The sequence below is a fragment of the Cokeromyces recurvatus genome (genome assembly GCF_025118155.1).
Source record: "Cokeromyces recurvatus strain NRRL 2243 chromosome Unknown BX663scaffold_11, whole genome shotgun sequence".
NCBI classification, from domain to species: Eukaryota; Fungi; Mucoromycota; class Mucoromycetes; order Mucorales; family Mucoraceae; genus Cokeromyces; species Cokeromyces recurvatus.
In genome coordinates this window covers 110,641-137,387 of record NW_026251397.1, presented here as the reverse complement: position 1 = coordinate 137,387, position 26,747 = coordinate 110,641, and the positions used below count along the sequence as shown (strand labels likewise).

General features: G+C 32.7%; 7 protein-coding genes across 7 annotated transcripts; 6 read left to right on the top strand and 1 right to left on the bottom strand.

Annotated features, from left to right (window-relative positions):
* The first annotated feature begins 634 nt into the window (after positions 1 to 634).
* On the top strand, positions 635 to 1,738 carry BX663DRAFT_507713 (uncharacterized protein). Its single transcript, XM_051527384.1, has 8 exons — positions 635 to 729; positions 801 to 866; positions 933 to 1,013; positions 1,070 to 1,132; positions 1,190 to 1,259; positions 1,311 to 1,372; positions 1,440 to 1,613; positions 1,715 to 1,738. Exons 1-7 carry the CDS (start codon positions 679 to 681, stop codon positions 1,473 to 1,475), a joined length of 429 nt encoding a protein of 142 aa, XP_051383159.1. The 5' UTR covers positions 635 to 678; the 3' UTR covers positions 1,476 to 1,613; positions 1,715 to 1,738.
* BX663DRAFT_560725 (uncharacterized protein) lies at positions 1,701 to 5,411 on the top strand. The gene is made up of 4 exons (XM_051531905.1): positions 1,701 to 2,324; positions 2,394 to 2,583; positions 2,667 to 2,999; positions 3,081 to 5,411. The coding sequence occupies exons 1-4, from the start codon at positions 1,727 to 1,729 to the stop codon at positions 5,401 to 5,403; spliced, it is 3,444 nt and encodes a 1,147-aa protein (XP_051383158.1). The 5' UTR covers positions 1,701 to 1,726; the 3' UTR covers positions 5,404 to 5,411.
* On the bottom strand, positions 5,412 to 10,931 carry BX663DRAFT_471922 (uncharacterized protein). The gene is made up of 4 exons (XM_051524164.1): positions 7,953 to 10,931; positions 7,686 to 7,883; positions 6,846 to 7,597; positions 5,412 to 6,742 (listed from the first exon to the last, which is right to left on the bottom strand). Exons 1-4 carry the CDS (start codon positions 10,879 to 10,881, stop codon positions 5,510 to 5,512), a joined length of 5,112 nt encoding a protein of 1,703 aa, XP_051383157.1. The 5' UTR covers positions 10,882 to 10,931; the 3' UTR covers positions 5,412 to 5,509.
* Positions 10,932 to 11,767: 836 nt separating this feature from the next.
* On the top strand, positions 11,768 to 15,719 carry BX663DRAFT_433609 (uncharacterized protein; the record flags this gene model as incomplete). The annotated part of the gene is made up of 19 exons (XM_051523004.1): positions 11,768 to 11,864; positions 11,935 to 12,073; positions 12,127 to 12,295; positions 12,354 to 12,456; positions 12,519 to 12,581; positions 12,758 to 12,855; positions 12,931 to 13,001; positions 13,063 to 13,258; positions 13,313 to 13,349; positions 13,406 to 13,470; positions 13,526 to 13,917; positions 13,999 to 14,111; positions 14,174 to 14,235; positions 14,301 to 14,439; positions 14,498 to 14,640; positions 14,725 to 14,763; positions 14,819 to 15,132; positions 15,209 to 15,442; positions 15,500 to 15,719. 19 exons carry the CDS (start codon positions 11,768 to 11,770, stop codon positions 15,717 to 15,719), a joined length of 2,694 nt encoding a protein of 897 aa, XP_051383156.1.
* Positions 15,720 to 16,100: 381 nt separating this feature from the next.
* On the top strand, positions 16,101 to 21,683 carry BX663DRAFT_453574 (dicer-2 protein). Its single transcript, XM_051523803.1, has 6 exons — positions 16,101 to 16,544; positions 16,618 to 16,845; positions 16,914 to 17,077; positions 17,143 to 20,021; positions 20,096 to 21,146; positions 21,207 to 21,683. Exons 1-6 carry the CDS (start codon positions 16,113 to 16,115, stop codon positions 21,460 to 21,462), a joined length of 5,010 nt encoding a protein of 1,669 aa, XP_051383155.1. The 5' UTR covers positions 16,101 to 16,112; the 3' UTR covers positions 21,463 to 21,683.
* Positions 21,472 to 22,136, top strand: BX663DRAFT_507704 (cytochrome c oxidase subunit VA-domain-containing protein). The gene is made up of 2 exons (XM_051527383.1): positions 21,472 to 21,683; positions 21,763 to 22,136. Exons 1-2 carry the CDS (start codon positions 21,602 to 21,604, stop codon positions 22,098 to 22,100), a joined length of 420 nt encoding a protein of 139 aa, XP_051383154.1. The 5' UTR covers positions 21,472 to 21,601; the 3' UTR covers positions 22,101 to 22,136.
* Positions 22,137 to 22,453: 317 nt separating this feature from the next.
* BX663DRAFT_507702 (peptidase family M41-domain-containing protein) lies at positions 22,454 to 25,020 on the top strand. Its single transcript, XM_051527382.1, has one exon. It carries the CDS (start codon positions 22,503 to 22,505, stop codon positions 24,714 to 24,716), a length of 2,214 nt encoding a protein of 737 aa, XP_051383153.1. The 5' UTR covers positions 22,454 to 22,502; the 3' UTR covers positions 24,717 to 25,020.
* Positions 25,021 to 26,747: the final 1,727 nt, after the last annotated feature.

The window sequence follows — 26,747 nt, the reverse complement described above, 5'->3', positions numbered from 1 at the left end:
ATAAAGCTGCTTTATTTGTAGATGCACATGGTGTTCATGTTGACTGTTATTGTTAAAACGCTAAACAAAGTATTAGTAAAGGCTTATTATAGGCATGGCTAACTACTTGACAGTAGTAGACTTAAATAGTATGATTATTAATACTACATCAAGTTTCTTAGTGCAAATAAATACTTTTGCATTAAACGAAAGAATATTTTTGATGATTACAAATGTCTAGTTATTTAATCAAAGTATTTAACAAAATACATCTATTTAAACACTAAACATCCTTAATAATGAAGGATCACTTGAATCATCTAGCTTAAATCCAATAACCGTTTTGTTCTGATGAAGTTTAATGTCTTTGTTGAAGGTAAACATTAGAGCTGCTATATACAAATATAGCCTATTTTATGCTACCTAGAATTACAAAGATAATCAAAATAAAAAAAATGATACGTTCTTTTGATATCTAATCATTATTATGACTCTATAACAGTGATACTTTAAGTAGACATTGATAAATACAAGGCATATAGATTATACAATCTATTCCTGATTAGAAGTGATTTTATAGTGAAATTTACAGCATATTATGAACTAAGAAAAATATATAAATTCCAGCTATTTGTCTATTTTTTTTTTTTTTCTTAAATAAATAAAACCTTTTAAGCGTATATGCAGATATACTTTTAAATGGAAGATTTCAAAGTAGGAACAGTTTTATTCAATGCCGGAGACAAGCAAGTAAATCTTTCAACAATATATATTAATGAAAAAAAAAAAAAAGTACAAATGTATTTTTGAATTAATTTTAGAATGCACTTGATTGGGATGATTCTGAATTAATTGAACATTGGGATAAAACAGTGGAAGCATATAGAGTTAAATAAATAAATAAAAGAAAGGCTATTTTTTTTGGTAGTTATTAATAAAACATGCATGTATAGAATAAATACTCAAAAGAAAAAGAGATAAAACAAGTTCCCTATAGCAATAAAATTCAGAAAAAACACAATCTAAAGAATAAAGTAAATATTAACTTTGTAATCTTGACAGCATAGCTTTTATCTAAAATTATAAATAGTCATCAACATTAAATAGAAAATCTATTCCTGATAAAATGCCTTTTTATCATGAAAATGTATCAGTAAGATCATAAAAAAAATCCCCCTTCCCACAAAATTCAATTGATTTTGTCTTTTAGAAGAATGAAGATGTAAAAAATGAAACAAACATTCCGACATCATTTCAAAATTCTACAATGTCGAATGAAGGTTTGAAGTATTAGTTTATTGCTTTTATTCTCTATTTAACTTCTTTATTAGGAGATCTTTCAAATTTAATGATGGCTTGGTATTATTGTGGATATTACACAGGACTTTATCAGGTAATTACTATAATAGGCTTAGTCATTTTAACCTATCAATGAATTAGTTTAACCTGAAATAATATAGGCACAGCAAACTTCTTCAAAAAATGAACATACATGAATAAAATAAAATGATTATATAAAAAAAAATAGTGATTATTAGTATGTTCGCAGTAAATAATTTCCGCAGTAAGTCGCTGTTTACCAATAGTTTGAGTTTTATTTCCTTTTTTAATTTTAATGCTCCAGTCACATTCATGTAACTTTTTTTTTTTTTTTTTTTTTTTTTTTTTTTTTTTTTTTAACATATTTATATATATTTTATACTTTTATACACATATAAATATTTTTTTTTCCAAGTATTTATTTAATATGAGCTCTGTTGAAGAAGCTCTAACTCCTCAACAAGTAACTGAAACAGTGATCAATACCAATGATAGTGTAAATAATGAAGCTTCAAGCTCTTCAAAACAAAAAGCTGAGAAAACAAAAAAACACAATAATAGAGGTAGAAATAAAAAAAAGAATCCAAATGTCCTGAATGCTACGGAAGCAGGTACACCTAAAAAGGAGAATACTACTAAAGATAAATCGACAAATAAGAAACATAAACGAAAAACAGAGCCTTCTGATCCCTCTTCTAGTAACGAGACAAAACCAATTGCTCGTATAACTAAAAATAGAGCTCAAGGTCGTTTAACTGATCCTCAAGATGATGCTAAAAGTGATTCCTCTACTAAGCATAAGAAAAAGGAAAATAAATCTCGAAAAAATAAGCAGACTAAATCATTACCTGCTGGTGATCATGACATGGCAACCCTCCTAAGTCATGAACTGAAAACCTCAACATATGAATGCATGATTTGTATGGACGTTATAAGAGCAGCTCATCCTATATGGAGTTGTGATTGTTGTTGGGCCATGTTCCATTTAGATTGTATTCAAACATGGGCTACAAGATCGTTGAAAGGTAACTTTTTTTTTTCTTCTCTATATATATAAAATAGAACAGAGGTGATAAATTAGTTTATTTATATAGATACCTCGACTAATAAAATGATTACTGGTTGGAGATGTCCCGGTTGTCAAAATAGTCGTACAGCCATACCTCGAGATTATCTCTGTTTTTGTGGTAAACAGCGAAATCCAGAAAGTTCAAGATATAGTACACCACACAGTTGTGATAAGCTTTGCAAAAAGCATAAGAATTGTCCACATAAATGTGTATTGTAAATGTTCAAAGTTATATACATATATATTTGTATATAGTGTGATATATTACTAACTATATATGCTTACCTTTTTATATTAGACCTTGTCATCCTGGCCCTTGTCCACCATGTAGTTCTATGGGTCCAGTTTTAACATGTTATTGTGGTCGTACTACTCGTCAGTCAAGATGTATAGAAACAGATTACTCCACTAAAGGATTCTCTTGTGCTGATATTTGCGATGAATTGCTTGGATGCGGTAAGCACAGATGTGAGGATGAATGTCATGCTGGTATTTGTCCTCCTTGTGAATTACAAGAAGTTCAATCTTGTTACTGTGGACGACATGAAAGAACAGCTCGTTGTGGAAGCGGTAAACAAGTGCAATTACGTGGACATATTGGATACTATAGCTGTACAGAAAAATGTGATACGTAAGTAAAAAAAAAAAAAAAAAGGAGTTTGTACAACGAATTATTTTAGTTTTATAACTCACATCTCTATTGAATATTTAGAGCTTATTTGTGCGGTCAACATTATTGCCAAAAGTCATGTCATCCTTGTACTGCTAATTCACAAGTATGTCCCTTTGACCCTAGTGTGATTAAAACGTGTCCTTGTGGTGCACATACGATTATGGAATTATTGGCTGGTAAGGAACGTATCACATGTACTGATCCTATTCCTACCTGTGAATCTGTTTGCAACAAAATGGCTGTTTGTGGTCATCATTGTATGGAAAAATGTCATACAGGTCCTTGTCCTCCATGTCAAGTAACAATAGAAGTTCTGTGTCGCTGTCAGTCAACTACATTTGAAGATACTTGTGCTAATGTTTGTGAAGCTGCAGGAGGAGAACCACCTTTGTGTGATCGTGTCTGTAGATCAATGCGAAATTGTGGACGCCATCAATGTGGTGTTAAATGCTGTCCTGCTATGAAGGTGAAAGGTAAAAGAAGGCCTGGTACTGAATTCCTTCATGATTGTCCTTTACAATGCGATCAATTATTATCATGTGGTATTCATCGTTGTCAAGATAAATGTCATAAAGGAAAATGTCGCCCCTGTTTAGAAGCTACTTTTGAAGACGTTACTTGCCATTGCGGTCGTACTCGATTAGAGCCTCCTGTTCGCTGTGGAACAAAACTTCCACCATGTCCTCATCCATGTATTCGTCCTAACCCATGTGGACATATTCGATTCTTAAATCATAACTGCCATCCTGATAATGAGCCTTGTCCACCTTGTCCTGTGCTTATTAATAGACGCTGCCTTTGTGGTAAAACTGAATTAAAGAATGTACCTTGTTATCGTGAATCCCCTCGTTGTGGTCGTGTATGTGGAAAGCCGTTGAGGTGTGGTAAACATATTTGTCTCAAATCATGCCATAATGGGCCTTGTCTCGATGAAGGCGAAGATTGTAAACAAACCTGTGGTGGCGCCAGAGGTAGTTGTGGTCATGCTTGTCAACAAAAATGTCATGAAGGTTCTTGCCCTGAAGTTGAGCCTTGTACTGCTAGAATAAAGGCCAGCTGTAAATGTGGACAATTAACAATGGAAATTCCCTGTAATGCAACTTCTGAATCAAGTGGATCCAAAACTGAATTAGAATGTAATGATTTCTGTGCTAAAGTTTTGCGCAATCGACGACTGGCTATGGCTTTAGATATCAAACGTGATGATTATGCCCCTGGAGCATCCTATGGTTCTTCACCTACTCTTTCTTTAGGATCTGATACAAAGATAGCCTTATCATCCGATCATCTTGGTTATTATGATGATAGCTTACGAGAGTTCTACAATCAGTATCCTGTTTGGTGTCGTAACATAGAGATTACATTAATTGAGTTTGTGGAGGATAAGGAAAAGAGAACACACCACTTCAAGCCTATGCATAGTGAGCAACGCCGTTTTATTCATCGATATGCTATCCATTTTAATATTGCTACTGAAGCAATTGATATGGAACCTAAACGTTCCATTATTTTACGTAAAACAATTGGTATCTGTAGAGTGCCTCCTATCTTGCTTTCTAAAGCAGCTCGTAATCCCCATTTGAATCGAGCCCCGACTACTATACAGAATGCCGAGATGAATACAAATGGACGGTCTCCCTTGAAGCAGCCTATTAACGCATTATATTTATCTGATATGGCGTTTGGTTTAACTAAATTAGAATTAGATGCTGATTTAGCAAATCTTCTTAAGATTGATAACGATACTATTCCTTTTACTTCTAAATGGGTGAATGAAAATGATGCTGTTGTTATACCATCTATTAGTGATGCAGTTTCTATGGATGAAAAAGAAAAAATTATTTGGCAATTAAAGAAGATTGTTATGGGCGCCTTTACGAGTAATACGGATGGTTTGTCTGAGGTGAAGGCTGCTCGTGTTGATTGTTGTTGGATTAATCAGAAAGGTGAAGTAACTTGGAGTGAGAAACAGTTATCTTCAAATACCAAACCATCATCCGTTACAAGCAAAACTACATTTTATGGCAAGACACATTCGTTAAATTCATATGACGCTTTAAAAGATGTAGATAATAATGATGATGATGATGATGGATGGATGAAAGTGGGTGGTAATAACCCTTATAAGCCAATTAAAGATGCCTGGTTTGAGCCACTTAACAAAAATGTTACTACTACAACTACTATTTCATCAAGCGATGAAGAGTTGGAAACTAAAAAATCGATGGAAGAAGAAGAAAGGTTATCTGTGAAAGAAGAATGTAATAATTTAGAAAATAATACAGACACTTGTAGTAAAGAAGATAACACTAATTCAGATTTAGAAGATGAATGGGAAACTTTATTAGATAAAGATGATTAACTATGACTACTCTTATATTATTAATTGTATATAAATAATAAATATGTGTATAGATTAAAATTAAGATGTGTGTGTGTGTGTTTTAATATATCAGAGAAGACAATTTTTAAATACTATTTCGTCTTCCTCGTGTTCCTTTTACTTCCTTTCCTGTGAGTCGATAGTCTTTATCTGAATTCGTAATTCTACCAGAGGCATAACCCGCTTTTCTCCATTTATTCACAACCTCTCGGCCGACTTCATAGCCTGTTTGAAAGATTTTATTATATTTTGAGAATTCAAGTGTACTGTATTGCTGAACAGGTAATTTCAAGTACAGTGTACCATCAGTCACTTTAGCTTCTTCAAGTTTAGCTACACTACTGACGTAAGCCAATCGACTTTGGATATCCGCGATACTTGGAATATTATATGTTCTGAAGGGGTTCATGCCATGTAAGAGCGCCCACCAGCCACTGATGGAATCACCATAGTGAACTGGACTTGTATCATCTTCAGAGGCTACATCGACAGCTATAATGATATCCGCACCCATGTTTTTCGCGACGGAGACAGGTAAATTATCCATGTAACCTCCATCCACGAGCATGTTGCCATTGTCACAGATAGGTGGCATATAGCCTGAGAGTGACATGGATGCACGAATGTATCGCCAAGCGTAACCTGTCGTATGGACCTCCATCTTTGAGAAGGTGATATTCGTGGTAACAGCATAAAATGGTAACCAATAATCTTCAATTTGGCTATCGCCTAAGCATTTCCAAACTGCACGGTTAAACTCATGTCCTGTAAACCAAGCTGTTACAGGATATGTGAGGTCCATGATCTGTCTCCAGATACTCGATACTCGCCCCGCAAACATCTTACTTCTTGCGATCACAGATACCAGGTCCATGTTACGAGCATAGAGCCCACCTACAAAACTACCAATACTAGTACCTCCGATAATATCAATCGGGATACCCGCTTCTTCAATAGCTTGAATCACGCCAACGTGACCAATACCACGAGCACCACCACCGCCTAAAACTAAGGCTACGGATTTACCACAAAGTCGACGAGCTAAACGAGCAAAATCATTACGAGAGGGTGAATTCATCGTACTTATCGCATTCGCATTTGGTTTCTTCATATCCAGTAGACGACCAAAATTAGGGACAACAAAGTAATAAACCTTAAGTTGATCCTTGACATTAGCAAGCATATTAATTGAACCTGCCGTCATCTTGCGTCCTTGTTCTGCTAACCATGGTGGTCTAAAACGCTCAGTGGCTGCAAATGTTGTATGCTGTTTCATTGGCATGTAAATATGATGATGTGCTTGAATCCATAGACGATTCTATATATATATAAATAGATATAAATAAAGGAAAAGAGGAGATTTAAGTGAATATATACAGTATACAGATACTTTATATATATATATATATATATATATTTACCTTTAACCAATTTTGAGTTGTGCCAGAAATACATGATCTTTCACCATGCAATAAAACAAGTTCTTTACGTGCTGTGGTCTTCATGTTAATTAAGAAACGTTCATATTCACCCACGGAGGGATCACCATCACCAAGGCCGACCAATAAAATACAATCAGATTGACGGATACATGTTCGAGTCCATCGAGATGTAACACCACTATCAGCAAGATACAAGATAATTCTATATTTTTCTTCTTGCTCTGCAAGCCAAGATGCCATCTTGAGTTTACCTAAACGAGAGAATGCATATTTCCCCATAATAGTTGTTACGGTTGCACTGTTTAATAAAGCACAGGTTGCGCCCACTGAATGTATGAGTTCAGTCTTTAAACTCTCACCAAATTCAGTAATAGGGACAGATGAATTAACAGGGATAATACCAATTGTTTTAAGATTGACATTATTTCGACCATATAATTCAGGATAGCTATTACTACTACTACTACTATTATTATTATTATAATTATTATTAGCAATGGAAGAGATAGCTGCAGAGGCATCTGCACTTGATTTAATATGAAATACATCAGGGCCATAGCTGGACGAGTTACGATGAGTGGTTAGCTGAAGTGAGCGGAAGGCAACCATACGGGAAATTTGTAAAGAGATTTCTGGATGTCGAAGTGCTAGGGCGTTAAATAAAGTTTTTGGCATACGAGCAAGTTCAGTATCACGAATAGCGTGAAGTGTAGACGCAGTAGGTACTCCAGCTACATAACAAAAAAAAAAAAAAAACGTTTGAGATTTTTTTTATTTTATTTTTTTTTTTTTTTTTTTTTTTTTTTTAAATTTGCTTACTTAAAACTTCTAACTCTCCAACACTGTCACCATGACCAAATTCACCAAGAATCTCTATTTCTCCTTCTTTCTTTTCATGAATTGTTCTTAATCGACCATGAAGCACCATATAGATAGCGTCACTAGGTTCACCTTCCTTACAGATAATTTGACCAGCACTTACTTGCATCCATTCCAAGGAGATATCAATATGAAGAACTATGAATAAATAAATAAAAAAAAAATAAATATATATTTTTAATTTGATTATTATTATTATTTACTTACTTAAAGGACTAACATGACCTACAAGTTGATTGGCAAGCTTTAACATCACGGTGGGATTTTTATCAGTAATTCGATCTAGCCTCTTTTTGGAAACATAGCCAACATAAGTATCCGTTTTAGCCCTAATTTCAACAAGACTAGGGAAGCCAGTAAGGGCATCAAGGTAATTGGCAAAGCTACCTGGATTTAGGGTAAATAAGGGCTTCTTGACTCTTTCTCTATCTTTTTCATTTCGGTTGATTTCGTTTGTTCGACCAGCGGGGGCCTCAGAGGCTACTGTTTGATCTACTTTTGCACTTGTACTATTACTCTTTGCAGGTTCTATAGGTTTATCAGAGTTTTGTTGTTGAGGGATTATAGATGAAATAGAAGAAGTACGTGACAAGTTAAAATCGTTATCATCCATACGAGATTTATGATGGCCCATGAATGATTGATAATCAATCTTGTTTTTGACTTTGACACTCTGATCTTTACGATGACCCATACCAGTTTCATCTTCTATTTCCTCTGCTGTAGATGTCATGGAGGCTTCAAGAAGACCATCAATGACAAAGAATAGACCATTATTATGAGAGCCCTCTTTAACTAAGACAGCATCCTTAGGAAAATATAAGATTTGAATATCATCAGGATGAATAGGTTCTGAATTTCTACTATGATGGTTATTACTACTACTACTACTAAATAGATCGAAACTAGTATTGCCAGAATGAGTAGAGGATGCAGTTGAACGAACATCTAGATCATCATCATGAGAATAAGAATTATCATAAGCATCTAATGAGGGTGATGCGCTGGAATCAACAGTTCCAGTATGAGAAAAGAGATCCATAGGATAATGAGAGTAATGTCGATGGTTACCAGTATGCAGAGAAGATCGTTGAAAGGAACGTAGAGAAGGATGATGACCTATCGAAGTATCCGTATTGGAAATAGAGGAGGAAGAAGGTAATGCTTTGATTTTAATACCTAAAGCATCGGAAACACAATGCATAACAGAAGCTCGCAAATGCTCATCATCTTCCATACTATACTCGCCTCTTCTATTGATTTTTTGATGAAGTAAAGGAGGAGAACCCCCTTTGTTATTAACTGATATAGGTGAAGATGAAAGAGTGTTATTGTTATTTTTGTTGTTGTTGTTATTGTTAATGCTTCCATTAGCGGAATTGTGAGCATGTAAAGAAGGTGTACCAGGAATATCAATAATGCCAATTGCCTGAATAAGACCAGAACTTTCACTTCGACTGATTTCCGAGGGCGCAGTTAGGATGCCTTCACCATCTTTAGATAATCCTTCTTCATCATTAAATTTACGTCTTAATCGATCCATACCACCAGGCACAAAAAAATCAGAAGGTAATTCATATAAACTAGCAGATTCATTCACTAGCTTCTCTAATTTTAATAACTCCTTTGTTAATCCAAGGTATCGATGACTTGTCATTAGTGTAACTCGTTGAAAACGGGTTACGATAACCTGAACGATATGAGCTGCTGCTTTTGGGAATTTTTGAGTCAACTTATGGAAAGCCTCTTCAGGTATAACGGCTAATGTGGTATCAACAGTAGCACGTGCGATAATATTTGGATGAACTGATCTATAGGAGCGACGAGAGAGACTATTTCTACGACGATGTGAGGATTCTGATTTAAAAGTTTGAATCATAGTAGAAGGCTGTATCTGGGAAGAAGAAGTAGAAGAAAAGCTTTGTAGAGCTATAGGCGTGCTACTGATGTTTAAAGGTTCAATTTGACCAAGGTTTTGAGTATTTTTATCGATAAATGGGTCATTTTCTTCTTGATCACTTGTTGTGAAACGCTGCTGCTGCTGCTGCTGGTGCTGCCGTTGTAATGATTGACTTCTACTCCTAGGACTTAACATGGTATCTTCTAAAGTAAGCTCTGTAGGAAAAGCAGGCTTAGTGATTGTTAAAGGATCTTCTAGACTAGGAAATACTTGACGCCAATCATCTGAAGAGACATCTCTATTCATGTCATTTGTAGTATCATTATAAAGAGGATTCATACGAAGACGATTTATAGATGAAACAGACTTCTGACGTTGTTTTTCCCTAGCTTCAGCACGATTAAAACTTTCTCTGAAGATAGATAGGATAGTAAATAAACTAGACAAAGTTCCGCCCGCATTGACCTCATTAATTAAAGTATATTTTTTAAACTTATCACTCCTTTCCTTTTCATGCTCTAACCCCAAAAACTCATCACTTTTATCAAAATAACTGAAATTCTCATTATCTGAATCAATATCACTATCATGTTTGTTGTCATCGTCGTCTGGTTTAACAAAGACTTGCACATGTCCATCAACAACTATATAAAAGGAGCGTTCTTGTTCCGGATTTCTAAAAAGAGTATCACCGGCTAACAATTTTTTAGTTTGAAGATGACGAGCTAATTCATGAAACACAGGCTGTTCCAAATAACCAAAAATTTTGATCGAGGACAAAAATGCCGATAAAAATTCATCGGGATAATTTTTGTAACTACCTGGCTTTGAATAACCCGCAAAATCTTCATCACCTGTATCAGGATGCAAATCAAATGAAGAAGCTACCTTGGGAGGTTTATTGATAGGCTTTAACCTTGAATATTTTGTCAAGAAACGATATCGAACGATCAAATAAGCAATAGTAGCAATTATACCTAAAATAATCAATAACGAAGTAAAATTAAGATGAAGTGTAAAAGACCATGTAAGGAGACGATAAAAGAAGACAGGAACGGATATAGTGGCAAAACTAGCTATTTTCAGTAAAAGCATTGGTACAAATCCAATCATTTTTGTAAATAGAGAGCGTGATGGTTGCTCTTGTGACATTGATAACTCTGTTACTTTATATATAACATCAGTTGAAGGAACTGCATTTATTGTTTTAATTAATGTTTCATTAGTCGACTCCATTTTATTAATGTTGTTAAATGGGTGAAAAAAAAAGAAATTAAAAAAAAAAAGCGAAACAAAACAAAAAAAAAGTAGAAAAAAGAAAGGATTAAGGGTTTCCTTTTTTAGTGATGACAGAGTTTAAAATTAATTCATCAATGTTGTCATTTTCTCGTCAGGGCATAGTGTATGATAACATATGTTACTTATCATTTTATGATGTTATATCTTTACATGCATAGGTTTTACAAATTCATAAAAAAAAAGAAGAAAAGAAAAATATCTTTATGTCATCTTTCTATTTATTTAATACACACACAAAAAAAACATGCTGTTATTATTATCCAATCATGTTAATTTCTGAAGGACTTTCAAATGCTTTAATAAAAGAAAATATTGTTGTTATTTTTTGCTTTATTTATAATGAGTAATAATCCTTTTCTACAGCCTGATTCTCCAGGATTTGCTGCTTTACGAAATAAAAGTATTGTTAGAGATAAATATATTACTCAATTATCAAAAGAAGATTCTTTTGATCAAACAGATGAAAACGTTCAAGGCGACTTTTCTGAATTTGAAGGTAGTTTTTTTTTTTGGATTAAATATAATGTTAAAAGAATTGGTTTAGAATAAATTAATATTTTACTATATATAGCGGTTTTGAGAGAAATTCATGAAGGATGGCAATTTATGTTGGAAGATGATGTAAATATTATAGTAATCATACTTAATAATTGTACTTATATATGAATAGTTTGACCCAGTTACCTTAACATTAAAATTATTGGATGACAGTTCAGCTGGAAAAAAGAAGGATTATAAAGCATTCCAACATATACTTTATAATTTGGATATGGCCTTAAAGACAATTGTTAACGGTATACTTTTGCAATTATATATAAAATACATGTTAAAATGTTTAATTCTAACTTCATGTTTAGATTATTACAAAGGATTTAATAATTCAATTGGTACATTTGGTGGTGTATTACAGTATATTAATGGTAACCTCAGAAAAAAAAAAGCTTATTGATAGATATTACTACTAATGTACTCACTTAAAAAAAAATATAGACTCATCCAATAGAGTGGTTCAAATGAAAGCTAATCTTAAAAAATGTAAAGAAGAATTACTTTTGAAGAGAACTGATTTGTTAAATTTATGGTACAAGTCGCAACAATATAAAGAAATGTTAACTGTTTTGGAAATAATGTAAGCAAAAGAATCTACATAAAATGTATAAATTTAAACTTTTGTTACTTTAGAGAAGAGTTAAAGACAACTCCAGAAAAGATAGAAACGATGATGGAAAATAAGCATGTATTTAGTGCTTCGAAATTATTATCGAGTTCTTTGAAACAGGCAATGAGTAAAGATATGATGCAAATTGGGGCTTTAGATGATATTCGAAGAACTTTGAAATCTCAAAAAAATGTGAGAAAAAGTAAACAGGACATCTTATAAACGAAGATATTAATTTAAACATTATTAGGCACTTTATGATTTACTTATTGAAGAGCTTCATAATCACCTTTATTTAAAAAATTCATATTGTGATAACAGATGGTTTGCGTATACACCTCAGCAGGAGGACTGTAAGTTAGAATAAGGTCTACATATATTCTTTAATTTCTCTGACTATTGAATATTTCCATAGTGCCTGAAATAACCATAAAGCCTAGAATATTTGAAGATATAAAACCAACAAATCATTCAAATGGTAAATAGAAGGGTCAGTTCAGCTTATCTATTTTAATGTCTAACTAGTTATATATTAACTTATATAGACCAAGCAGAAGAAGCTAATATACTCTCAGCTGAAAATGACATAGTATGTCTATATTGTATTTTTTTTATTTTTTATTTTTTTGTTCTTATACCGTTCATAGTTATCAGAAGATTTGGATAAAAATCCTGAAACAGATTCATATTATTATATGGAAATTATTATGGAATCATTACTAGTTTTAGGAGATATTCCTGCTGCTTTAGAGGTAAATCAATCATCAACAGGAAGCATTGTTATTAATGAAATTAACATTTTTTATTTTTTTTTTTTAAAAAAAAAGACAATACAAGAAAGATTACCCATTGAAATCCATTCATTGATAGATAAAACTATATCTGAAGTAGAACAAAGGTAAGCAATTATTATTTATTTTTTATCAAGTACATTCATTAAAATAAGGTAAAAAAAACAGACCTATAAATAAATGGGTTGAAACACATAAAAAAGATAAAAATAACGATGAAAATGACATGTACTGTTTGGATAAAGCTAATTCAGAAGTAAAGAATGAAATTCTTAAGGATCTTCTTTGGACACTGTATTCAAAATTAGAATCTGTCTTAAGAGGACATCGGTTTATTGAAAATTGTGCACGACAAATCAAGAAAGTAAGTTTAAGAGTAGTTAATTAGAGTATAACTAACACTATTAAATATTCTTAGCGGCTTTTAAGTGGAGAAACTAACAATACAGAAGAAGGTAAGCTTAAGTATATAACTGATGATGATATAGTTATTAATAAAAAAAACACAAAGCATCTTTAGGTTCAAATATCGAAGTTTATCATTTTCATGAGATATGGCGACCTGTTCAAACAGAGGTAAAATATTAAATACATAGTCGGTTATAAGCATATCTTTAAAATATAAAACTAGATTCGATCTCTACTCCAAGATTATTTAACTAGTTCAGATCAGAGTATTGTATCTGTAAACGAGGCTTCATCAACAAATAACTTTCGTAGTAAAAGGGAAAATTCAAAGCAACTTTTTACTTTTGCTGAAACATCAGTAGATACACAACTAAATGAAGCATATGATGAAGTAAAACAAAAATTGATCTTATCTTATAGAAAACAAGTGCCTGGATTTAGTTCATTAAAATCAAATAATTCTTTACATCATTCAACTATTGTGGATAAATATGCCAATGATGTGTCGTCTAAAGGTCATAAAATATTAGTAAAGCCAGATGCTTATAATGTGAGCGTTTTGTTAAAGCCAACAATGGCATTCTTACAACGTTTAAGAGAGGTTTTCCCCAATTAGTAAGTGCTTTCATATACATACTTGTATTTTTATTTTATTTTATTTTATTTTATTTTTCCTAACTCATTTATACGAAAAAGTGATGACCAAAATGAAGAAGGATTCGATAGCTTCTTAGACGATTTTTCAGTAAATGTATTTTTACCACAGATTGAAGAGAAGGTATTGCAACTTATCCAACATGCTACAGTAGGTAAGTTATGTTCAGATAGATATCCTATTCGTACTTTATATTTAATATTGCTATATGATAAGGTTTGGAGGCTTTTCAAGATGTGCGTGATTATAAGAAATACTCAAGATACCCAATTGCAAAGGTTAGTTCTTATTTTATACTTTTTTTTTCTTAATTTATTTTAATATTTATTTTTGTGACCTTTAGAGTGCTGTTGCATTAATTTCAGTCATTCAAAGCTTATGTCGTACAATGCATAGTATGCCGTTTCATACTGATGAATATGTTCGATTAATTGAAGTTGTGCTCCTCAAATATTATGAGAAATGCTATCAAAGATTTTATTGTAAATAGATTGAATTATAAATAATGTATGCATGTCTATTAATACTATACTTTTAAAGCGACCATAACTAGAGGTAAATCCTATGCTGATAATCAAGAAAAAAGCACAGCTGAAGTTACTATTAGCACGAGTGGAGATTGGGCTCAGGATGAAAATTTAGTTGGATTACTTGCTCAGAATCCTTTCTTTAACGACGATCAGGTATAGAAATATATCATTATGGCTAGTACATGATTTATTTATGTATACTAATAATCATGTTGTGTGTGTGTGTGTGTTTTATAGAAATCTGATAATGAGTTCATTAAAGCTCTTAACCAAGCTGTAAATATAACATGAAAACAATACTTTAAAACTTTAGCTTATAGAATATTTATAGGAAATAACTATGGAATTAAAATTGAAAAATGATCGATTATTGGAAGCAGATGAATTAATTTTTGATTCTAAAAAATTGATAGCTTTAGGAAGATTATATCATACGTTAAAATGGTTTGTAAGAGAAATTTGGGAATTACGCTCAGTCAGTATTTCCTCTTCTATGGCTCATTCAACTACTAAATCACTTGACCAAGGAAATCTATCCGATATTAAAAGCTCAAATCAATGGTCAAGCCAAAATTCTAGTCAATTTAAAGAAAATCAAGATAATACTTCGACTGCATTACTATCCCTTCGTGGAGAAATTGAAAAGTAACTTATTATATTTTATTTACAAAGAAAATAGAAATAGACTTATATTTTCTGATTATATATACATATTTTATAGACGATTTGATGCATTACTTACTACATATCAACAATTAGCAGAGACATGTTTATTCACATTACGTTTAGAAGGACGCTGTCACACAATGTATTATTTAGAAATGGCTATTCGTGATGGTAATTACTATCTTGAAGACGAAACTTTCGAGCCAGATCCATATGTCATCACTTTAAATTCTGATTTAATAGAATTGGATGACTGTATCAATGCATCTTTACCTCCCAGGGATGAATTGTAAAGTTTTAATTATTTATCAATATTCGATACAATGACTGAATATGTATTTTATAGATTTACATTTGATGGTTTGCCTGGTTTAATTGTTCATATTTTAATATCTGAAGCATCTTATATTAAAAGATTAAACAGTAATGGTGTACATAAGATGATTCGGAATATTTTTGCCTTACAACAAAATCTAAGCAATTTTGTACCTTTATCTCAGTGCTCAATTATGGAACGCGCAAGACAATATTATCAGTTGTTTAATCTTGGTAGTGAGGTAAAGTAGTAACGGTTTTACACGAAGAAGATGTTTTACAAATAATTTATTCTTAAATTATAGGGAATCATTCGATCTATTAAAGAAAATGGTCCCAAGTTTTCATTCGATGAATATCGTATCTTATTAGGCCTACTGCATGATATAAATCAAGAGCAAGATGATGAACCGAAATCTGCTATAGACTCTACTACACCTGCAATGGAGGAAGCAAGAAAAACGAACAATAACAAATATAGTGAATGGCTAATGGAACTTGTTGAAGTAATGGCAGACTATGAAAATTAAATTCCCGACTATTGTTGAAAAAATAAAATAAAATAAGCTATAACTTTATTTATTTATTTTTCCTTTGATTTCCTTTTTTTTTTTTTTTTTTTTTTTTTATTACAAAAAAAACAAATGACAATAGTAGGAGAGGGAGATCTAGGTGATTATTATGACCCTACGGTCAAATATGTTCCTCTCAAACCTATAGAGAATCACATGAATGACATTAATCCAGAGCGTTTGTCAAAATACCTTGACCCTGAATTTATAAATGTCAAACCTGACGATAAAACAAAAGACTCAAGTCAGCTAGAAATAGAAGATAAAGAAAAATTAGATATTGATTTTGAATTAAGTGATGATTCATTAAAAGAATTAGAAGAAGAAAAAATAAAAATCTCAATGTTAACACCTCGTGAATACCAATATGCTTTATACCAAAAAGCTTTAGAAGAAAATGTCATTACTGTCCTCGATACAGGTGCTGGTAAAACTCTTATTTCAATCATGCTCATTAAGCAAATGGTATTAGAAGAGCGACAAGCTCGATTAACTAGACGTGAGGTAATTAAAGAGCAAACAATAAACATCTATTCATTTGTACAAAATATATTCAGTTACAAAAAAAAAAAAATAGACAAAACTTGCTTTTTTTTTAGTTGATCGTGTTCCTCTTGTATTTCAACAAGCTAGTGTAATTAAAGCAAACTGTGATGTTCAAGTGGAAGCAATGTGTGGTGAAATGGAAGTTGATGCTTGGTCAGAAAAAAAATGGAAACAAATATTTGAAGAAAATGATGTATGTGTAATGACTGCACAAATCTTTTTAGATACACTTCGTCATGGTTTTATTAGTCTTGATAAGGTACACATATACAAACAAGTTTTTCTTTTTTTTTTGCAGCTTATTTATCAAAATTTGATATATTTTAGGTTCATCTGATGGTTTTTGATGAATGTCACCATGCGACCAAGAAACATCCTTTCAATTTGATTATGCGAGAATTTTATGATAGATGTACAACTGAGAAACCAAAAATATTTGGTATGACTGCCTCTCCAATGAATGCTTACTCTAGTGTTGAGCATAGTGTCGCGTACTGTATTATTTATTTATTTATTTGTTTATTTCAATATTAACTTAAATTTATGTTGATTGCAGACAACTAGAAAAGAATCTGGATGCGCGAGTATATACAGCAGCGAATTTAGATGAACTTAATATCAGTATTAACAAGCCTACAGAAATTACACTTGAATATCTTCCTGCTCCTCGATATGATGAAACATCACTGTCAAAACAAATTAGAGAGAAGATTGGTTCAATTCAACGATATACACGTTGTTTTGTTATTACAACAGATATACTTAATTCTCTAGGCCCTTGGTGTAGTGATTATATGTGGAAAATTATGCTGACTGATCTAGAGCGAAAAATGACAAATGCAACACAGAATTTGGATAGAGATGCATTGTTAGATGAAGATCTTGCCTTGAAAGAAACTCATGAATTCATTGATTCTGTTGAATTTTGTCGCAATCCAAATATCTCTGATACAAACCTATTTACACCTAAAATAGCCCGTTTAATTAGTGTCTTGAACTTGGTTGTGAATCGATTAGCTGATTTTTGCGGTATTATTTTTGTAGAACGAAGACATACAGCAATAGCTATAAAAACTCTTATTGAATCATTAGATTCTCTTAAATCTGCAAGATGTGGTATTTTAATTGGGCATGGGACTTCAGATGAAGGCGATATTCAAATGTCATTCAAAGAACAAAATAAAACCATCGAAAAATTTAGAACAGGTGAATTTAACTTGTTGATTGCTACTAATGTTGCTGAGGAAGGTCTTGATATTCAACCTTGTAATGTTGTCATCCGTTTTGATTTCTTTCATACTTTAATTGGATATATTCAGTCGCGTGGTAGAGCACGACGAAAAGACTCTAAATATATCTTGCTAGTTGAAAAGGGTAATGCTAGCCAGCAGGGTATGCTGGGTGAGTTTAGAACTTTAGAAATGGATATGAAGAATTTCTGTCAAATGTTGCCATCAGAAAGAAATATAGCTAATAGATATTCAGTTGGTATGGATGTTGACTATGATTCAGAAGAGGATTTTGATTCAGATGAAGAAAACTATATGGAAAGTGCAATCATTATACCAGAGACAGGCGCCACTATTACTAAACAAAACGCTGTTCCTTTAATTCACCGTTATTGTGGCTCTTTACCATCAGACAGCTTTTGCATCTTAAACCCCGTCTTCGAAACCATGAGTACAGGTCAAGGTTATGTCTGTAAATTATATTTACCAAGTAATGCTGCCTTTCAAGAAATGGAATCGCCTGTTGTCCGTTCAAAGGACCACGCAAAGGCTTTAGTCGCATTACAAGCATGTGCGCAGCTTAGAGTTATGAATGCCTTGGATAAGCATCTAATGCCTTATAACTTACGTAAAGAAATTCTGGGTGAAATGGCACCACAATACGATGAGAATGGTTATGTGATTGGCAGTAGACGTCGCCATGGTCTATATGAAAAAAGGACACCAAAATTTTGGAAACGAACGTCAGATATAGAAGAAGAAGAAGAAATAATTGCAGTAGAAGATAATCCAGATCTACTGAAGGCTCAAGCTCATCATGTGCCTATTGTTGAAGAGGCAAGTATCAACAAAGAAAAAGAAGTAACTGGAACAGAGGCAGGTGTAAATGACTCATTTGAAGTATTGGGAAGAGTAAATGGAAATGGTCCAATCAAAACATTTGATCCTATAGTAAATGATGAAGGAAAAGTATTGAACTCTATCTTGGACGATCAGGTAATACTAAATGGAATGCCAGTTCTGACTCCAACAATTGGTTCTCCTATTTTGCCCAATGAGAATTCTATTATACCCAACGAAGCATCTAGTGTATCATTAGATGAGACATTTATTTTACCTAACGGTCATTCTCAGCTGCTAAATGGAAAACTAGACGAAAACTCAAAAACAAAAGAAGATATAATTGAGGAGAAAGAAAAAGGAGACACTAAAGATGATAACGAAATTGATGAACTGATTGAGACAGAAAAAGAAGAAGAGTTAGGTGAAGGGCCTTTCTCTTGTTGGTTTACTGTTTTAGAAGTAAAAATGAATGATTCAATTTTTGAAGGTGTGCCTTTGCGTCGTTTATGTTTAATAACCAAAAAGCCATTCCCCTCACTTCCTGATTTGAAATTATTTCATAAAAGCATTCCTTTTATGGTCCATACTCGTAATCTTGAAACAGAAATTATCTTCAATAGGGAAAAAATCATGTCTCTTTCTATATATATGTCAAAGCTTTTATTATCATTACTGAATAAGGAGTTCCATTGCCCCATCGTAGATATACCTTACTATATTGTTCCTCTAGTATCGAGTTGTGAGAATACAATTTTCGAAAACATCTCGGCTTCTGCTCTTGAAGAATTAGTTGACTGGAAAGAGATTGATAGTGTTATTCAATTTACATCACATCCATTTACTTTAGAAAAGGATAACGATGCAATAGATAGTATAATTATTGATAAAACAGATAATATGCGTCGTTATTTTGTAACAAAAGTTCGACACGACCTGAACCCTCTCAGTGATGTGCCAGAAGGTGCATATATTCGTAACTCTGGTTATAAAACATTTGCAGATTATTATAGAGAAGTTAAATCTATACAAGATTTGGATATAACTCAACCTTTATTAGAAGTTAAGAGGCTAAAAAAAGTGATGAATTTTCTATACCCTGGTCAAATAGAACAGGCCAAGATGAAAGGCCCCATTACAACCTATTGTTTACCTAGCTTATGTCAAAGATTTTATATGAGTGCTAGTGTCTATCAAGCCATGATGATCATTCCTTCAATTATGACTCGTATCGACTCGCTATTATTGATACGAGAAGCTCGAGAAAGATATGACTTGCCGATCGATGATGAATTAATGTTGGAAGCATATACTACACCATCTGCAAGTATGGAAATGGATTATGAGCGTCTTGAGACACTTGGTGGTAATTTCTTATATAAACCTTAATTAAGAAAACGGGATAGAAAATAATATTCCTTTTTTTTTTTAATCAAATAGATTCATTGTTAAAGTTTATTGCTACTATTCGTTTATATATCAACTTCCCATTTAGCAATGAAGGTGAACTTCATCACCTACGTATTCGTGTTATTTGTAATAGAGCGTTATATAGATCAGCCAAACGTCTCAAATTTTATAGATACATTACGAGTCAAGCATTTAATCGTCGTTACTGGCGTCCTCCAGGCTTTAGAAGTCCTACTGATAATGCCGAAACTTTAGGAGGCTTAAACTATCACAAGTTGTCTGATAAAACATTAGCTGATATTGTAGAAGCATCTCTAGGTGCAGCTTATCTTAGTAATGGGCTTGAGGGTGGCCTCCATACTGCTATTCAACTTCAAATACCTTTTGACGAAATTAAGACTTGGTCCGATTTCAAGCCTACGTTCGAAGAAAGTAGAAAGAAGGTCCCAGCTCGAGCTGAAGTTAGAGCACTTCGATTATTAAACCTTCCCAAGATTACCGAAATCCTCGGCCGCGAGTTCGAAACGCCCTTATTAATTGTTGAAGCCTTAACGCATGCCAGTTTACCTAATTCTACTGCTCCCTGTTATCAACGACTTGAATTTCTAGGCGATGCCATTTTAGATTTCTTAGTTATCAGATATCTTTATTCAAAGTATCCAGATGCTGATCCAGGTCTAATAACTGACTTGAAAGATTCTTGTGTCAATAACCATGTTCTAGGCATTATCTGTATTGAAATTGGGTTGTATAAGCATATTATACATTATTCAGGAAAACTAATCAGAGCAATTGAGCAAACAGTTACTGAAATCGAGGAAACGAAGAAGAGTGGAGAAGCAGTAGGCGAATATTGGAGAGATTTTAATATTCCTAAGGTTTTGTCTGATGTTGTGGAAAGTATGTTAGGTGCTACCTTTGTTGATGCAGGATTTAGATTAGAACCTGTCGAAGAATTATTTGACAAATGGTTTTTGCCTATTTTTAATAATCATGTAACACCTGACTTAATCAAAATACATCCGTTAAGAAAACTTCTCACAGATTTACAAAGGTTTGGTTGCGATAGTTTCATGTTAAGGTAAGTTAAGCAAATCACTTTTTTTTTTGTTTATTTATTTATTTATTTTTATTGCAATAGAAATCATAGTGTAGGTGAAACTGGACCTGAGAGCCAAAAATGCGTCATTTTCCTTCATGATAAACCATTGGCCTGTGGATCTGATTGGAATATTAAAACTGCACGTCGATTTGCAGCTATGAAGGCAATACAGAGATTAGAAGATGAGCCTGATTTATTAGAAACTGTATGTAATTGTAGAGTATCAATGATTAAAAGAGGTCTACTTGTAGAAGAAAATCCTAGTAATGAGTATGATGAAGAAGAAGAGGATTAAAATCACGTGTTTTTAAAGGGCCGCGCCCTGTTTAAATTTCTACATAAAATTGTTTTCCTTTGCTTTTTTTTTTTTTTTTATAAAAAGGATTATTTTGTATACATAACAAACTCCCCACTCATCCTTATTTATTAATAATATGCTTCGTGCTGCTTTTACTGGTTCTGTTTCTCGTATTGCTGTTCGTTCAGCTATTCCTGCTGTTCGACCTTTGACAATGGGTAATGAGTAGATTAAAGATCATTTTTACAACACAATAATAATCTTATTTAATTTTCTTTAATATATATAAATATATAGCTATGGGAAAGCGTCTTTATTCTTCCGGCCATGAAGATGAAAGTTTTGAGTCATTTACAGAACGTTATGTTAAGTTCTTTGATGGTGTTGAAGATCTCTTTGAGCTTCAACGTGGTTTAAATAACGCATTTGCTTATGATCTTGTTCCTGCTCCTTCTGTCATTGAAGCAGCTCTTAGGGCATCTCGTCGTGTTAACGATTTCGCTACTGCTGTTCGTGTTTTCGAGGGTCTCAGAGATAAAGTCGAAAATGATAAACAATATGAACAATATCTTGAAGAATTGGCACCCATTAGAAATGAATTAGGTGTCATGACTAAAGAGGAATTGAGTCAGTAAAAAAAAAAAAAAGAAAAAGAAAAAGGAAAAGGAAAAAAAGAGGAAAACAATAAAGAATAATTTATTTGTAAAAAAGGAATAACAAATTAATAAATAAAAGTCGTTTATGTATATTCAGTAGTAATAGTATTTCATAAATTAAATACATGAAGTACGTATGTCGATCACATAAATACACAGATATCTAATAGTAGTAGTAGTAGGGTGTTTATCGTTCGATTATTATTATAGTTAATTTTCAGGAGAGTATGTAATCAATTGTTTCCTTTTCGTCCGGGGTAAACTCCGCCTAAGTTGCGTGACGTCTAAAGTATTGGCCCAGGACAAAATTACGCAGTTTGGAGTAGAGCCCTTTTTTTTTTTTTTTGTTTCATTTCACTTTATTTCAGAAGTCATTTAACAATGCTGTCACGATTAACACAAGCTGGCGTTCGGTTAAGCACGATTCAAAGATCAGGTTTAAGAAATGTATCATTAAATCGACTTAATCGCACTACAACATTATCACGTAAAGATATTCGAAAATACTCCACTGAAAAAGAACCACCAAAGAATAAAGAGAATGAGCCTTTTAACATTCCTAAGGGCTTTGAAAGCTTTTTTGGTAAACAATCAGGCAAACAGGCCAAGAAATCAGCTGATGAAGCAGCTTCGAAATATACAAAGAATACGTCCGATCAAATTCCTAAACCACCTCAAAATAACAGTAATGGGGGCAATAAGCCTCCAGAATGGAATATGAATATGTTATTAGGTACTGCTGCTGGTACTTGGCTACTCTGGAAATTATCATCACCTGCAGACTCATCCCGAGAAATAACTTGGCAAGGGTTTCGCACTCAGTTATTAGATAAAGGCCTTGTCGATAAATTAGTTGTAATTAACCGTAATAGAGTTAGAGTCTATTTAAGACCGGAAGCAAGTTCAGTGGGAGTATCTCCTGGTCAAACATTCATCTTTACAATTGGATCACCTGAAAGCTTTGAAAACAAATTGGAAGAAGCACAAAGAGAACTGGGTATTCCTTCAAATGAGCGTATCCCTGTTGCTTATCGAGATGAAGTGAGTGTGGTTCAAACGCTTTTACATTTGGCTCCTACCATGTTATTAATTGGTGTTATGGTTTATATGACAAGACGTGGAATGGGTGGAATAGGTGGTACTGGTAGTAAAGGTGGCATCTTTGGTATTGGTAAAAGTAAAGCAAAGATGTTCAATCAAGAGACAGATATAAGTGTCAAATTTAAGGATGTAGCTGGCGCTGATGAAGCTAAAGAAGAAATTATGGAATTTGTCAAGTTTCTAAAGAACCCTGCTGCATATGAACGACTTGGTGCCACTATCCCTAAAGGTGCCATCTTATCTGGTCCTCCTGGTACTGGTAAAACCCTTTTGGCTAAGGCTACTGCAGGTGAAGCTGGTGTTCCTTTTTTAAGCGTTTCTGGTTCTGAATTTGTAGAAATGTTTGTGGGTGTTGGTCCATCTCGTGTTCGTGACCTTTTTGCCACTGCAAAGAAAAATGCACCATGTATTATTTTTGTTGATGAAATTGATGCAATTGGTAAAGCAAGAGGTAAAGGAGGGCAATTTGGTGGCAATGATGAAAGAGAAAGTACCTTAAATCAGTTATTGGTTGAAATGGATGGTTTCGATTCTAGTCAACATGTTGTTGTACTAGCTGGTACAAATCGTCCTGATGTCTTGGATCCAGCTTTAATGCGTCCTGGTCGTTTCGATCGTCATATTGCCATTGACCGTCCCGATATCGGAGGTCGTGCACAAATTTTTAAAGTTCACTTGAATCCTATTAAAACTAATGTAGATCTGGAACAGTTATCTCGTAAATTAGCAGCTCTTACACCTGGTTTCTCTGGGGCTGATATTCACAATGTTTGCAATGAGGCTGCTTTAATTGCTGCTCGTAAGATGAAAGAAGAAGTTGAAGAAAAAGATTTCGAAGACGCGATTGAACGTGTCATTGCTGGTCTTGAAAAGAAATCACGCGTATTATCTCCTGAAGAAAAGAAAACAGTTGCTTATCATGAAGCCGGTCATGCTGTTGCTGGTTGGTTTTTGAAGTATGCTGATCCACTCCTCAAGGTTTCAGTCATTCCTCGTGGATCTGCTGCTCTCGGTTATGCTCAATATTTACCTAAAGATCAATATTTGTATTCGAAATCCCAGCTTTTAGATCGTATGTGTATGACACTAGGTGGTCGTGTTTCTGAACAAATATTTTTTGATTCTATTACAACAGGCGCTCATGATGATTTACAAAAAGTGACTAAAATAGCATATGCCCAAGTGACCACATATGGTATGAATGAGAAAGTAGGACCCATTTCTTTCTCTGATCCTCAAAATGAAAACCAATTCCAAAAGCCTTTCTCTGAACAGACAGGAACTTTAATTGATAATGAAGCTAGAAAGTTGGTTTTGGACGCTTATGAACGTACCTTGAAATTACTTACTTCAAAGAAGGCTGAAATTGAGAAGGTAGCCAAGTTATTATTAGATAAAGAAGTTCTAACTAGAGAAGATATGGAAAACCTTTTGGGTAAAAGACCTTTTGAAGAAGTTACTGTATATGATGAATATGTTAGAAAGAAGGTATGAGTCAATTACTATATGTATACATATATGTCTACGACATTAAAGCTAAAAAATCAATTATTTTTTAGACATCTTCACCACCACCTTTCCCTGAAGATAACCCCAGTGGGCAGGTGGATTCATCTCGTTAGAACATTTTTTTATATAAAGAGAAACAACTAAACCATTTTCTTTTTACTACTCTCTTTTCCTATTTAAGTATGAAATAGATAAGAAGACTTGTGTTTTGTATAATGAAGAAAAAAAAATAATAATAATAAAATATTATGTAGATTATGTATTATAAAGATGTGTATTTGGAAAGGATTAGATCTTAATATAAATAAATTATTATTTTATAAAAGATAAAATGTAATAAATGTTATCGACCTATATAAATAGGTGCATTTTTATAATAATATGATTCTATATAAACTGAAAGGCTGTAATCCATACATATTATACGTGAACAGCTATTAGTAACTTTGTTAGATAAAGTTTTTTATTTTTTATTACTACAAATCATATCTCTATCAAAAATGTGCATCAATGCCAAAGAAGAATTCATTATCAAGTAAATCGAGATAGGCTATGTATTATATACTTTAATTCTTAAGGATTTAATATTTGTTAAGCTTCGAATAAATTTATCTGTCCTGGTTTTTACACATATGAAAATGTAATGACTACATAAATATTATCATTAAAAAGAAAGAGAAGGAAAGAAAGGTTTAAAAAATTATGTACTAACATGAGTTAGCATTATCGCCATAGTAATTGCTTGTTTTTTATTTTTTTTTTTTAATGAGCAACTTATATAGCGCATATATAAATGATACTGTATCATCTTGTTATTCCGCACACACACATATTTTATTCTTATCCTTTGACCCTTCTATGAACAATGTACTCTTTATAAGACAGGTATCATCAAACGAAACGATATAATGTACCGAAAATAAAAGCTGTAAGCCTTTGCATACACACACTATCGTATATATTATTACTTTATTAAATATAAAGTATAATTTGAAAGTTACTACATATATGTAATAAGAAATAATAGAAATACATCTCTATATTGTCGTTAATGCCTTTTTTAATATTATAGTATAATTATCTAATATTCTATTGCTAAATTAAAAAAAGTGGTATGAAATAAAATATTAACCCATACTATAATTATGAGTATCTTCTAGTAAATACTATAAAACTCACTTATCAATAACTTGCCATATGCCTTGATTAAATTAGACATGGAATTATTCACAGAAACTATACTGCTGCTGATTTAGTCGGATAACAAACTGTATAAAGCATGAAGTACTATAATTATTACTATTATCACACATATACACAGATAACACTTGATTCAATGTTATGCAACTATTAACAATAGATTTCTTCCGAGTCTACAATCTCTATCTTATATAAAAGAAATAGATTCATAGACTTTCTTACTGTATGTGTGTCTAGATTCGGTAATAACATTAAATTACCTGTAGAACCCATTCAATGCATCACACTGGTAGATACGATACAGACTAATAACTAGAGGATATTATTCTGTAGTTAATAACGATTGTATGCAGACTAGTAATAGAGATTAATGTATATGTATACACATGGAAAAAATGTTTATGGATTACTAAATTCATTATGAATCAAATATACACTTCTTTATTACCAATGATGAAAGATTTAAATAAAGTATTAATACACTTTTGTCCATGTTACTGGTTTCTATCTTTACATGTAAAAAAAAAAAAAAAAGGAAAGCTAATGATAAAACAATAGTTACAACTACAAAAGCAGGTAAAAGAACTGATTATTATTATTTTAAGAATTATGTGGTCAACGTAATGGATGTTCTTGACAAGAACAAGCTAAAAAGTTATTATATTATGATGGACAATACTCTTATTCATAAACCTATTGCTATAAGAGAGTTTATTAACAAAAGAGCTTACAAATAAGCTTATCTTCCTCCTTATCCATCCTTCTCTTAATCCTATCAAGGAGCTTTGATTAAAGGTAAAGTAGGGTGTTAAAAGG

Coding starts and splice junctions, on each gene's coding strand:
- BX663DRAFT_507713 (XM_051527384.1), top strand. CDS start 679: ATGGAAGATTTCAAAGTAGGAACAGTTTTATTCAATGCCGGAGACAAG. Junction 1,014..1,069: donor AACACAATCTAAAGAATAAA/GTAAATATTAAC, acceptor AATTATAAATAG/TCATCAACATTAAATAGAAA. Junction 1,260..1,310: donor TTCTACAATGTCGAATGAAG/GTTTGAAGTATT, acceptor CTTCTTTATTAG/GAGATCTTTCAAATTTAATG.
- BX663DRAFT_560725 (XM_051531905.1), top strand. CDS start 1,727: ATGAGCTCTGTTGAAGAAGCTCTAACTCCTCAACAAGTAACTGAAACA. Junction 2,325..2,393: donor GGCTACAAGATCGTTGAAAG/GTAACTTTTTTT, acceptor TTATTTATATAG/ATACCTCGACTAATAAAATG. Junction 3,000..3,080: donor TGTACAGAAAAATGTGATAC/GTAAGTAAAAAA, acceptor TTGAATATTTAG/AGCTTATTTGTGCGGTCAAC.
- BX663DRAFT_471922 (XM_051524164.1), bottom strand. CDS start 10,881: ATGGAGTCGACTAATGAAACATTAATTAAAACAATAAATGCAGTTCCT. Junction 7,884..7,952: donor AGGTCATGTTAGTCCTTTAA/GTAAGTAAATAA, acceptor ATTTATTCATAG/TTCTTCATATTGATATCTCC. Junction 6,743..6,845: donor CAACTCAAAATTGGTTAAAG/GTAAATATATAT, acceptor ATATATATATAG/AATCGTCTATGGATTCAAGC.
- BX663DRAFT_453574 (XM_051523803.1), top strand. CDS start 16,113: ATGACAATAGTAGGAGAGGGAGATCTAGGTGATTATTATGACCCTACG. Junction 17,078..17,142: donor AGTGTTGAGCATAGTGTCGC/GTACTGTATTAT, acceptor TGTTGATTGCAG/ACAACTAGAAAAGAATCTGG. Junction 20,022..20,095: donor GCGTCTTGAGACACTTGGTG/GTAATTTCTTAT, acceptor TTAATCAAATAG/ATTCATTGTTAAAGTTTATT.
- BX663DRAFT_507704 (XM_051527383.1), top strand. CDS start 21,602: ATGCTTCGTGCTGCTTTTACTGGTTCTGTTTCTCGTATTGCTGTTCGT. Junction 21,684..21,762: donor TGTTCGACCTTTGACAATGG/GTAATGAGTAGA, acceptor ATAAATATATAG/CTATGGGAAAGCGTCTTTAT.
- BX663DRAFT_507702 (XM_051527382.1), top strand. CDS start 22,503: ATGCTGTCACGATTAACACAAGCTGGCGTTCGGTTAAGCACGATTCAA.